Raw genomic sequence first — 12,152 nt, forward strand, 5'->3', positions numbered from 1 at the left:
TTCTAGTACTTTTCTAACTTGACTTGGATGCCTTTTTAAATGCCATGTACTGGTGAAATACAAGTTTTGTGGTTAGTTTGGATTCTTGGCTAAAAATTATTCAGTTATTAGTATCCCTAGTGGTGAAATCGACCAGTTCTTCACACAGCTCTACAACTGTCACAGGACTGTGTGTACTTGGCAGAGCCTCTAGCTCCAGTTCTTTGCCCCAAATCAGGAAGCCAAGGGGCTTGACCTCCCTTTCCTCCCTGTCCTCATTGTTAATGTCACATTGATTTGATGGCTGGCGAGTGCCATTTGTGTGTTGTGAGCAGGTGAGAGAGTGGGTTGAATATAAATATAATGACCAGTAGTACGCTGGTAAGTGACCGATAGTGAACTGTCATCAGTGATAAGAGAAGTGCTCTAGCAAAATGAATGAATGAATGAGAAGGCACTGGTCAAGTTGTTGACCAGAGTACTCTGCAGGCGCTGTTTAATGACTTTCAGTCCTAGCCCCAGACAACAGTTGATTATGAATATTTTGAAACATTGAAAGAAAGAAAGAAGGAAAGAAAGGAAGGAAAGAGGGAGGAGGAGGAGGGAGGGAGGGAGGAAGGAAGGGAGATAGATTATTTCAAAGAAACCCATGTAAGCCACACCTAGTGTCAATAATTGCAAACATTTTCTGCGTTTACTTCATACACACACACACACACACACACACACTTTAACACACACCCCAAGTGTTTTTCCAACCATTTCAAAATAAACTGCAGGTGACAGACCTCTTTCCTTCTAAATACTTTAGCGTGCGTCTCCAAGTTCTCCTTTGTAACCAGCATGCCGTTGTCAGTCTTAATAAAGCGAAGTGATGCCCGAGTATTATCACATGACCAGTATGTATCCAGATTTCCCCAGTTGTGCCCAAAATGTCTTTCATAAAGTTTCATTTAAACTAGGGTTTCTGTCAAGAGCAAACAATGCAATTGATTGCCTCTTAAGTCCCTCATTTTATAAATAGCAGCCCTTCCATTTTCTTCATGACATTGGCTTTTTGAAGGTCAATTTTCTTATAAAATGTGTCATAGTCTGGATTCGCACAGTTGTTTCCTCATGGTCTCATTTAACCCAGACGCTGCGGGGAGGAGGGTAGCACACTGACTTCCCCGTGTGGTTTTGTACCCAGCACCTACAAACCCAGACCCCTCTTTCGAGTGGCTAATGTGCTTCAACTAGACTCTTCTTCCTGAGCACCATTTCCAAGCAAAAATTGCAACCACCTGATTTAGACACTTAAGTTGTGGATTTTTTTTTTCCTCCTTAGCTATAAGCTTGGGGGAAAAATTATGGAACTTCAAAGCAGTACTAAATATCTTACTAGACGGTGTCCACTTAGGATTGTAGCCTCTCACAACCTCATAAAACAGGCTCCTGCAACTGTCTCCTAAAGACTTGGGAGCAGGCTCGGAGAGATGAAGCCCTCTGTCCCGTGTCCCATAACTCCCGAGTGTCAGACCTGAAATTTGGATCCAGATTTGCCCAGTTGAGAGGTTCTGTACTTCAGTGTGCTGAGGACTGGGTGACAGTTCCATACACTGATTTGCCAAAATTAGCCTGAACTGAAATATTTATTTAAGGGATGAAACATGATACCCAGGTAAAAACACCAAGACGACACACATAACCCAGAAGCACTCCACTAGCCCACTGTCCTTCTGGACTCTTCTCTCTCTTTGCTCTCAGATCAGTCAGTAACACTCAATGTTGTGTTAAAGCTCACTTTGAGTGTTGTCTGTTTTCGCAGCTTCTGTTCCCCTCTTCGTAAGTCCAGAACAACCTGAGGATGTGCAAACACTGTTCCTGCTAACCCCACTCACGTGCTCCTGGACTGACCCATTTTCTGTGCCTACAGAATACAAGGGCTGGATCACAGGATTTAATGCTCCCAGGGTGCTTTTGAGCATTGCCTGGATTCTTAATTAGATCTTTTTTTTTTTTTCTTTTTTAGTGGAGTCTGTCAATCTGTGGCTATAAACAGCCGCCTTCTGGTTTTCTGATGACATGCTGAAAATATAAATGGATTCTGCAGATTGCATTTTATTATCTTCAATATTAAGCACTTAGATCCTGTGCTGGAGAGGATCGTGGTCTGATCATGTTGATTAAATCTTCTCAGGCCTGGACTTCTGTGCTGTTTCTCTGCCAACCCGAATTGAACGGAGAGAAGAATCAATTGTTATTAAAGAGAGTGTAGTGATGTATGTGCCGCAAGGAGACATGGCTTCGGAAGGCAGTGCAGTGGGGCAGTGATGCCCGGATTCTAGTCTCATCCTTGCTGATGGCCAGCTGCGTGACCTGGAGCAAGTCACTCAATGTGCAGGACATTATTTGTCCCATCTGTCGCTTAATGGGCAAGGCATTACTTGTCTCATCTGTGAAATGAAGGGGTTGTGACTATGACTTGGACTTATTTTGGTATCATGAGAAGGGACACCGGATGGATCTATAGCGACATTGCCGGAGGCTGCGTGGGAGGTGGCTTGGCGAGGGGCCACGGTGGGAGCAGAGAGAACATGCCAGCGGCTGTGGCTGTCATCTCGCAGAGAGGCAGGGGAGGCTCGGGCTAAGGTGGTAGTGCAGACACAGGGGGAAAAGAGCAGGTCTAGAATACATTTGGAGGGAGAAATGTTTCTCTTCTCATTGCTCTTGGATCAGGGGACCCGTGTCACCAATTTCATTTTGATCTTGGTAAGAGTAAAACGTGTATTAGTTAACCAAGTGGAGATGTCAAGGAAGAAGCTGGGTATTTGATTTCTGGACTTCAGGGGAGAAGGATCAGTGCCAGAAATGACAATGTGTGTGAGTCAGCACAGGCAAGATAGAGATATGGAAAGGCACGATATTCCAACTCATAATAATGCCTGAGTTATTGTATGTGACATATTTAAAGGCATGGGACTACCCAGGGGAGGGGAATGTGTGGCTAGAGAAAGGCCAAAGGCAAAGTGAGGAAAGGAGAAAAGAACCATGTGGCACAGGTAGGCAGTGAGTGAGGTAGACGTACGTAAGGCATTTACTGAACGAGGTAGAAGGAAAAGCAAAGAGTTTCGTCATGGGGAAGCCTACAAGATGCAAGTGGTCCAAAGGCGGGGGGGTGGGGTGGTTGACTCTTATGCTGAAAGACCTTGATGCCCGTCAGTGGAGAAGATGTCTCAGTGGATCAGACAGTGTGATGACATTAGAATTTAAGGGGAGAACCAGTAAAGCATGGCATCATCCAAGATCCAAGATCAGGCAGGAAAGACCTGTAAAGAGTATTGACAAGAGAGAAATTAATAATGGGATCTAATTCTAGTATTCTTGCCAGTGTCAACGATGAGATTTATTGAACTCTGGTCACTGACTCTTCATGCAAACCTTTGGAGTAGGTACAAGTATCATTTTGTAAGTGGGGAGGCTGAGGGTTGATTGAAGTTCATTAACCTAATTCTGATTTAGCTTGTGCTTGTGGAGCTCAGACTCAGACTCCTGGGTCTCAACTCAATCCTATAAGAATTTTCAGGAAATTAAACGTGGACAGCTTGGAGGCCCCTGAGCTATGATGATTAAGGGCAATGGGTTCTCGACGCTCATACAGGGAGTTTGGACCATGAAAGGAAGGAGAAAAACAGCATAGTTGAGGGGCTGGACTGAATCAGGGTTCTGAAGAAAAGAGGAAATGCATGCTACTGGCAGGGAGATGAAGACTGCTGTGGGCCAAGGGATAGGGTAAGGACCCGTGGGTGGGAAGGGATGGCACCCAGAGCATTGACAGAGAAAGAGAAAGTATATTACTTCCTTTTGACAAAAGGATGAAAATATAGTGGTAGAAAGCATATACAGAGGAATGTGTATGGGGTTGAGGGCAGTGGTCCCAAAGGTCTGGACAGACAGTTTCCATCACACTATAATTCCAAAAGCAAAATCATTGTACATCAAATGGGAATGATGGAGTCCTTGAGGAAGTAATTGAGAGCAACAAGCAAAATGTCACTTTGGGACTATCTCTTTAGGAACGAGGAATTAGTGGGGAGAGTGATTGCCAAAGAACCCTTTCCTTGCCCCCATCTTCTGGGGTGTCTTTTTTGTTTCAGGATCAAGGTCACCCCATAGCTCTGATAAACAGATCCTTTACTTCTGGGCCCTGACTGCCCACCCCGGCACTTGGGCCCTCCCACCATCTCCTTCTCTACCTGTCTCCCTGCTGTGTTCAGCCCTTAGAACCTTTCCTCTTTGCCCAAAGCAACCTTTGTGCAGATCTTGGTGTCTGCCTGGAGTGCCTTACTTCATCTCCTTCCTTTGGGGAATCCCTCTTACCCTTCAGGACCAACTCAAATGTCAGCTCCTCAAAGGTTTTCCTTGGCTGTCTTGGGCAGAGAAAGTTCATTCCTTTGCTCAGATGCTCCACAAAATTGTGCTTAGGAATAAGAACTTTGCAGTTACACTACCTGGGTTTCAATCCCCACTCTACTGTTTGCTACTTTTGTGTCCTTGGGCACCTGACGGAACCTCTCTCTGTGCCTAGGTTTCCTTGACTTTACAGTGGACTAATAACAATAATAATAATAATAGGATCCACCTCATTAGGTTTTTATGAGGATTAAATGAAATAATGCTTGGCAAGCTTTGAGAACAGAAAGGACATATGGTAGTTCGTGTATGAACGTGGACTATTATCATGCAGCTGTTCCTTCAGTCATGCAATTTGTGTGAATTTCTCTTATAGATCTGTGTCCATATTTCTCTTCCAACACCTACTGTGCTCTTTGATCTTTCTCCCGGATTGTGGATCCTTACTGGATAGGGTACAGATTTTATTATTTTGGTCTCACACACCTATTACATTGCTATGACATCGCCTGGCACGAAATGGATATTCAGTAGATGATTGATTGGTTGATAGCTAATTCTAGCTCAGATGAGTATGATTTATGATTGTTTATGGAGAGTTTCCATAGAAACTTGATTTGATTTTTCTAGCAACCTCACAAAGGAGACAGAAATAGCAATGGATTCATTTCTCAGGAAATGTGAAAAATAAGAGCAATTTAGTTCTGCTTTATTTTACAGTTTAAGTGTAAAAATATGCAGAAATGTCCTTTTATTAAATAAGTCAAATATGATCAGGAGAAGGGAGTTTAATGAGCCACAAATAATTCTTCAGTGAATTTTAAAGAGGTATTATTTTTTATTTACTGTTTATAGGAGGAAATCACAACCTTCTGAAAGCATACCTTTTTTTCTTTGTTACTTCAACAAATATTTATTGAGTATCTGCTGTGAGCCAAGTACTTTTCTAGGCACAGAGCATACAACAGGGAAGAAAACAAGTAAAGTTTCCCACTTTCACCTTACCGGGTGGAGTTGGGCAGTAACAAAACCAAAATGTAATATGAAGCATACCTTATTTTGTACAATTTATTTATTTTTATTTTTTTTAAGATTTTATTTATTTATTTGACACACAGAGAGAGATCACAAGTAGGCAGAGAGGCTTGCAGAGAGAGAGGGGGGAAGCAGGCTCCCCACTGAGCAGAGAGCCTGATGTGGGGACTCGATCCCAGGACCCTGAGATCATGACCTGAGCCGAAGGCAGAGGCTTTACCCACTGAGCCACCCAGGCACCCTATTTTTGTACAATTTAGAGAAAATATCTGTGTATTTTTTTAAAAAAAGATTTTTATTTATCTATTTATTTGACACACAGAGATCAAAAGTAGGCAGAGAGGCAGGCAGAGAGAGAGAGGGGGAAGCAGGCTCCCTGCTGAGCAGAGAGCCCGATGTGGGGCTCTATTCCAGGATGCTGGGATCATGACCTGAGCTGAAGGCAGAGGCCCAACCCACTGAGCCACCGAGGCGCCCCGAAAATATCCATGTCTTTTAAAAGCTAAGTTGAAATATATTGAATTCTGTATTTTTTTTCAGTTACTTGAATCCAGAGACCATCGTTTTGTCCGGCTATCCAATCTCTTCTTTTTTTTTTTTTTTTAAGATTTTATTTATTTGTCAGAGAGAGAGAGTACACACAAGCAGGCAGAGAGGCAGGCAGAGAGAGAGGAGGAAGCAGGCTCCCTGCCGAGCAAGGAGCCCGATGCGGGACTCGATCCCAGGACCCCAGGATCGTCCCTATCCAATCTCTTCTTAAGATCATTATGATAGGGCTTCCAACATTTATTTCAAATTCTCTTCAGACCTGCAGTTAGTGGTGGACAGTAGTTTGTCCACCAGATTGCTTTAAAAAAACAATAACAACAACTGAAGATTAATGAAAATAGTTCTGAAATAGTTTGTATAATTGACAATGAACAGGCTGAAAGAATGATTCTTGGCAGTCTTTGACTATTCATGGCAATTACTTAATAAAGTGGTAACAAAGTAATTAGCAAAGTGTAGCATTTTGATATATAATGTGTTACATTATAAACACATCATAAAAATGTGACCATGAAGTTGTGTGGATTTTCTTTTTATTAGACTGTTTTTTTTTAAGGCCTCCATATTTCAGTTATTTGAATGGTTTAGAGCAGTGCCATTGACATGAACAGACTCAGAAACATAATTACCTTTTTAGTTCAGTGAGAAGGAAATCAAATACAGATGAGCTTACTTCATAATTACTTGCCTAAAAATAGTGTGATGACACATTGTGATGTCCTCTTTCTTCTGCTTTTGGTTTAATCACCAAAGTAGGTGAAAGTGTTTCTTTTCCTTTAAAACTATCAGTGTTCTGGTAAGTTATCCATTCTTGAGTATTTTAATCTGACACTTAGAGCATGTCCCTGTATTGCTGTAAATAACGGATATTTTGGATAGTAATGGAAGTGAATTAATCCTGAACCATAAAGCAAGGAAAGAAATCCGATATTGGGCTTTCCTGAAAGACACACAAGGCATAGTTGGTGACGTAGGTGCCACCATAAGTACTTCTGAGGATCGCTTCAAATGGGGAGGTATGCGCAGGTTCATTATGGCCACTCTTGAAATCATGGTGGTGTCCAGTGGCTTGGTCCATGTGTTCCTATTTTTTTTGTTTGTTTGTTTGTTGCTTGCTTGCTTGTTTTTCTGGTGAATGCCTTTAAGGAACGGTAGGAACTTTGACTTTTACTATGAGTTTGGGGAGTTTGGGGAGGTTTGGGGGGACTTCAAGTGGAGTAGTGGCATGATCTAACTTTATGAGATTGCCCTGGCTGCTCTTTTGAGACTAGAGGGAAGGGAGGCAAGGGTAGGCCAGTGAGGCCAGTTAAGAGGCTTATCCAGGTATAAGATGATGGTGGCTTGGAGTAGGTGGTAGAGTAGAGGCAGTGAGAAGTGTTTGGAGTCTGGTTATGTTCTGAAAGATGTTGAGACAAGACATACAGAATCCCAATTTCAGTGGATGGTCCTCCTCTTCTGATTCTGAACTGTTGGCTCGTTACTTTCTATGCTAGGTCAGGGTTTTGTAAAATTTACTTTCATATGAATCACTTGGGGATATTTTTGGATGCTGGTTCTGGTTAAGTAGGTCTTGCAGAGGGTAGGAGGAATGATAATCTGTATTTCTAACATTAATTCCAAGTGAAGATGCTGCTACTAGTCTAAAGACCTAACTCTTCCATGGCATGGTCCTTGTTGAATTTCTGGAGTCTGTTGAACTGTCAACCGTCTTAACCAAGATCTGGACACTTCTGTACTAAATAACTTGGGCATGGAAGAAAGGACGGTGTTAGGGTAAGCAGAGAGCAGTAAGAAGACTATGTTGGGACCTAATAGACACAGGAGCAGGGATGGAAGCAGAGGAAGAACAGAGGCAGAAATGAGCACCTTCCTTCATTTGCATGGTGCCTGTTCCCATCTCCAGTACTGGCAGTCTAGGAAGCTGAATTTAATCATACTGTACCTTGGAGGATATTAATTAGCAGGCTGGCTTGGGACTGTTAAAATCTACTTGAAATTTTTTTACTGGGTACGCATCACATACAATATAATTTTAAATAGTACATGAATATTTTAAGGGTTCCTTGCACCACTAATATTTTCTTATAATATCAATAGTCCTGTTACCTTCTGTTTATGGCATGAGTTTAGTTATCTGCTTTCCTCTGCAGTCTGTGAGCCTCTGCATGCAGTAATCCTGTCTCATTTGTGTTTCTGTCTCTAGGCTCTGCCCATCATCATGGCTCAATAAATGGAGAGGGGCCTGGGTTATCCTGGTCAGAGATTCTATAATAGATGTAGGTAAACTCTCTTGGGTCTCAGTGTTAGCACCACTGGTGCTAGAACATAATTTTTTTTTTAAAGATTTTAGTTATTTATTTGACAGACAGAGATCAAAGTAGGCAGAGAGGCAGGCAGAGAGAGGAAAGGAAGCAGGCTTCCTGTGGAGCAGAGAGCCCGATGCGGGGCTCAATCCCAGGTCACTGGGATCATGACCGGAGCCGAAGGCAGAGGCTTTAACCCACTGAGCCACCCAGGCGCCCCTAGAACATAATAATTTTAACAAAAACACAAAGACCTGGGGAAAAATGTCTCAGAATCTTCTAATCAGTTCTTGGTGAATAAAGGTTTTAGTGGTGCTTTGAGAATATAAATTAGGACTAGTATATTCAAGAAAGAACATGCTAAATTGTTTTAAAAGTCTGCATTTAAAATCTCAGCTTTTTAAAGGAGAACTTTCCTAATTTATTTTAGGAAAAAACCTAGATATTTGCAAACTGTAAATACAAACTACTTTTTATCCATTTTCTCACCTTCCCTTAAGTAAGAATGGGAAGATAGTAACAAAGAAGTACTTTTCTTTCCCCCCTTTTTCTTCCTTTCTCTTTCTTCCTTCCTTTCTTTCTTTCAGGAAAGCTTTAGGAAAATAGGTAGAATTTAAAGAAGAAAATAAAAATCACACCCGTTTCCCACCATGAAGAGATAACGTGTTGTCATGTTTTGTGTGCGTGTGTGTGTGTGTGTGTGTGTATGCATGTATGCATGTGTGTATGTGTATATGTATCTGTCCATTTTGTTATATTTTTGTCTTGCTTTTGTAGTCAGGGTAACTGAATTGGGAAGCATGCTTTCCTCTTCAATTGTCTGGAATAGTTTGTGTAGAACTGCATTATTTCTTCCTTACATATTATGTAATTTACCAGATAAACTTTCTGGGACTGACATCTCCTTTTGGGAAAGTTATCTATTTCTTTGTTGAATGAACTTGGGTTGTGTCAAGAAATTTATCCAGTTCATCTAAGTTGGTAAATATACTGAGATGAATGTATTTATAATATCCCCTGTTATCCTTTTAATGTCTATAAAATCTGTAATGATGTCATCTCTGTCATTACTGATGTAGTAATGTGTGTCTTTTTTTTTTTTTTTTGGCTAAAAACCAAATGTTGTCTATTTTATTAGCTAAAGATTTATCAACCTAGCTAAATGTTTCCCAGTTTTATTGGTCTCAAGTAAATAGCTTTTGATTTCATTGATTTTTCTCTATCGCATTTTGGTTTTCTATTTGGTTTGATTTCAACTGATATAGTTTTCCCCGTTTTTTCTACTTAATTTGGGCCTAATTTGCTTAAGATAGAAGCAAAATTCATTGATTTGAGATCTCTTTTCTGATATAGGTGTTTTGTGCTATATGTTTCCCCAAAATACTGATTTCGTGTCTTTCCATACATTTTTACATTGCCATATTCTTTCACTACAGAATATATCCTAATTTCTTTTTATTTCTTCTTTGATTAGTGGGTTGTTTTTTACATTGTGTTACTTAGTTTAAAATTATTTGGAGATTTTTTTTCCCTGGGCTATTTCTATTGTTAATTTCTAATTTAACTCCATTGTGGTCAGATGGCTCGCTTTTTTTGTGAATTGAATTCTTTTAAGTTTGTGGAACCTGGTTTACTAACCCAGAGGTTGGTCTATCTCAATTCATATTCATTGTGAACTTAAGAAGAAAAATATGTATTTTGCCCTTGTAAGGTGAAGTATTGTTGAAATGTAAGTTAAGTCAATTTAGTTGACAGTGTTGTTCAAGTCCTCCATATTCTTACTGATTTCTTTCTTTCTTTTTTTTTTTTTTTTGCTTGTTCTATAAGTTATGGGAGAGAGATAATATATTTCTGACTCTAGTTGTGAATTTGTCTATTTCTCCTTGTAGACTTATCTGTTTTGGCTTATGTGTTTTGAAGTTCTTATGAGATATAAAAATGTTTAGGATTTTTTGGTCTTCCTGATTAGCTATACCCTTTGTCATTATGAAATGGCTTTCTCTGTCCTTGGTATTATTCTTTGTTCTGAAAGTTTCTTTGTTTGATATTAATATCCAGTTTCAAAAATTAACATTATCATGTTATTATCTTATTCCTTTCTTCCATTTTTAACCTACTTCTATCTTTATATTTACAGTGCATTTCTCCTAGGTAGCACCTTGTTTGGTCTTGCTTTTTTTTTTTTTCCCATTATGACAATCTCTGTTTTTTAATTGGGGATGCTTAGGCCATTTGTATTTAATGCACTTATAGATATAGTTAGGTTTAAGTCTACAGTATTGTTATTTATTTTTTATTTATTTCATGTATTCTATATTCTCTTTTCCTCTTTTTTCTTTTTGCCTTTTTTAATTGTTAAGAGTATTTTTTTATGATTCCATCTTATCTCCTTTAACATTTTTATTTTGCTACTTTAGAGGTTGCTTTAAGGTTTATTGTATGCATATTTATCTGGCATACCATAGAAACTCAATATACTTATTGAATGAACCAATGAGTGCCCTGGTACCTAGGTCAAAGGGCTGCTGAGAGCCAGAGGCATCAAGAATGGTCATCAGTCCTGTGCTATTAGTCATTCTTTTCCAGATTTTGTTTTCCTCTTTCACACCAAGTTATTATGGATATTGGCTCTAATATTCCTGTCTTGATGTTTGTCTCTTGAGGTTAGGTGTCTGTACCTCCCTCCCTCTGCCCCCCCTTAATGTTTTAACAAATAGATACTTTATCCTTAGGTGGAGCTTTCTGCAGGCTTTTTGGAAAGTGTGTGGGTTGAGCCTGTGACCTTGACCTATCATGGCCAAGCCCCAAAAGTAACATCCTTATCAGGAAGAACCAGACATTTTTTTGAGGTATTGGAGTAGGAAAAAGCTTCAAAATAATGGCCTAAATTTAAGATTAGCTGATCTCAGCAAAGCTACACACATAAAGGAAATTCAGATCTAACAGATTTTCCCCATTCTTGGAATGCCACCAGTTATTTGAAGGCTCTTAAATGTTAAAAATGAAATCACTGATCTTCCTGATTAAGAAAGAAAAATTTATGCTTTCTCTCTCTCTTCTTCTTCTTTTCAGCAAGTAACTGGCAGAAGTTTTGGTGATAAAGATTTTCGGACGGGTTTAGAAAATGGAATCCTTCTCTGCGAGTAAGTATATCCTATTATTCAGTTGGTTTTGATCAAGAAAAATCATTAATGCCATTCAGTACATCTGTAAAAATTTGCATTTTGTTTTCAATTTATTCGCTGTTTTTCTGAAAATTTGAAACATCCCCAGGGTAGGCAGTACATATAAGTAGGTGAGGGAGTTTTAGTGTACAGTAGGGAATGGTGGGGACTATGGCAATTTCTGATTAGATAAAGAAGAAGTACCTGGTGGCTGCTACTCCAACCAATATTTACACTGTAGGAATCTAGACCCCACGGGATGGGAAGGATGTGGACCCAACCATATAAAAGTGTCAGCTCTTCTCCCCCTTTTGCCCAAAACAAAAGCAGTTATACCAAGTGAAAGCAATGCATCTACTTACTTACAACATCTTAAAACATGACAGGTGACGTTCCTCACTGGGCTTGCTCCCCTGATGCATTTTGATTATATTCAATTTAAGCTCTTGGCAAATTTCCAACATGAATAATAACTGCACTGTTCAGTTTTTATGTGTTGAACCCAACTTTTATTGTAAGTACTGCTGTGATGACAGAGACAAGAGCTTTCTGTGAAGTGGTTCTAGACACAAGATAAGCGAGAACCTTAACACCTATGGGGGATGAACATATACTTTAAGATCTCAGGTTTTGAATTTAATAGGTTCTGTAATTTGGTACTGCTTTTTGTTCAGTGAAATGTACACACAGGAAATGCACAGCTGCAAATATACACAGTCCGATGGGATTC

General features: G+C 39.8%; 1 protein-coding gene across 1 annotated transcript in view; it reads left to right on the forward strand.

Annotated features, from left to right (window-relative positions):
- LIMCH1 (LIM and calponin homology domains 1) overlaps window positions 1-12,152 on the forward strand; it is a 326,061-nt gene that overhangs the window by 122,070 nt on the left and 191,839 nt on the right. Inside the window, 1 exon segment of the mRNA XM_047719180.1 lies at window positions 11,331-11,401. Within this exon segment, the coding sequence (XP_047575136.1) occupies window positions 11,331-11,401 (71 nt within the window).

Source organism: Lutra lutra, chromosome 2 (genome assembly GCF_902655055.1).
Source record: "Lutra lutra chromosome 2, mLutLut1.2, whole genome shotgun sequence".
Lineage (NCBI taxonomy): Eukaryota > Metazoa > Chordata > Mammalia > Carnivora > Mustelidae > Lutra > Lutra lutra.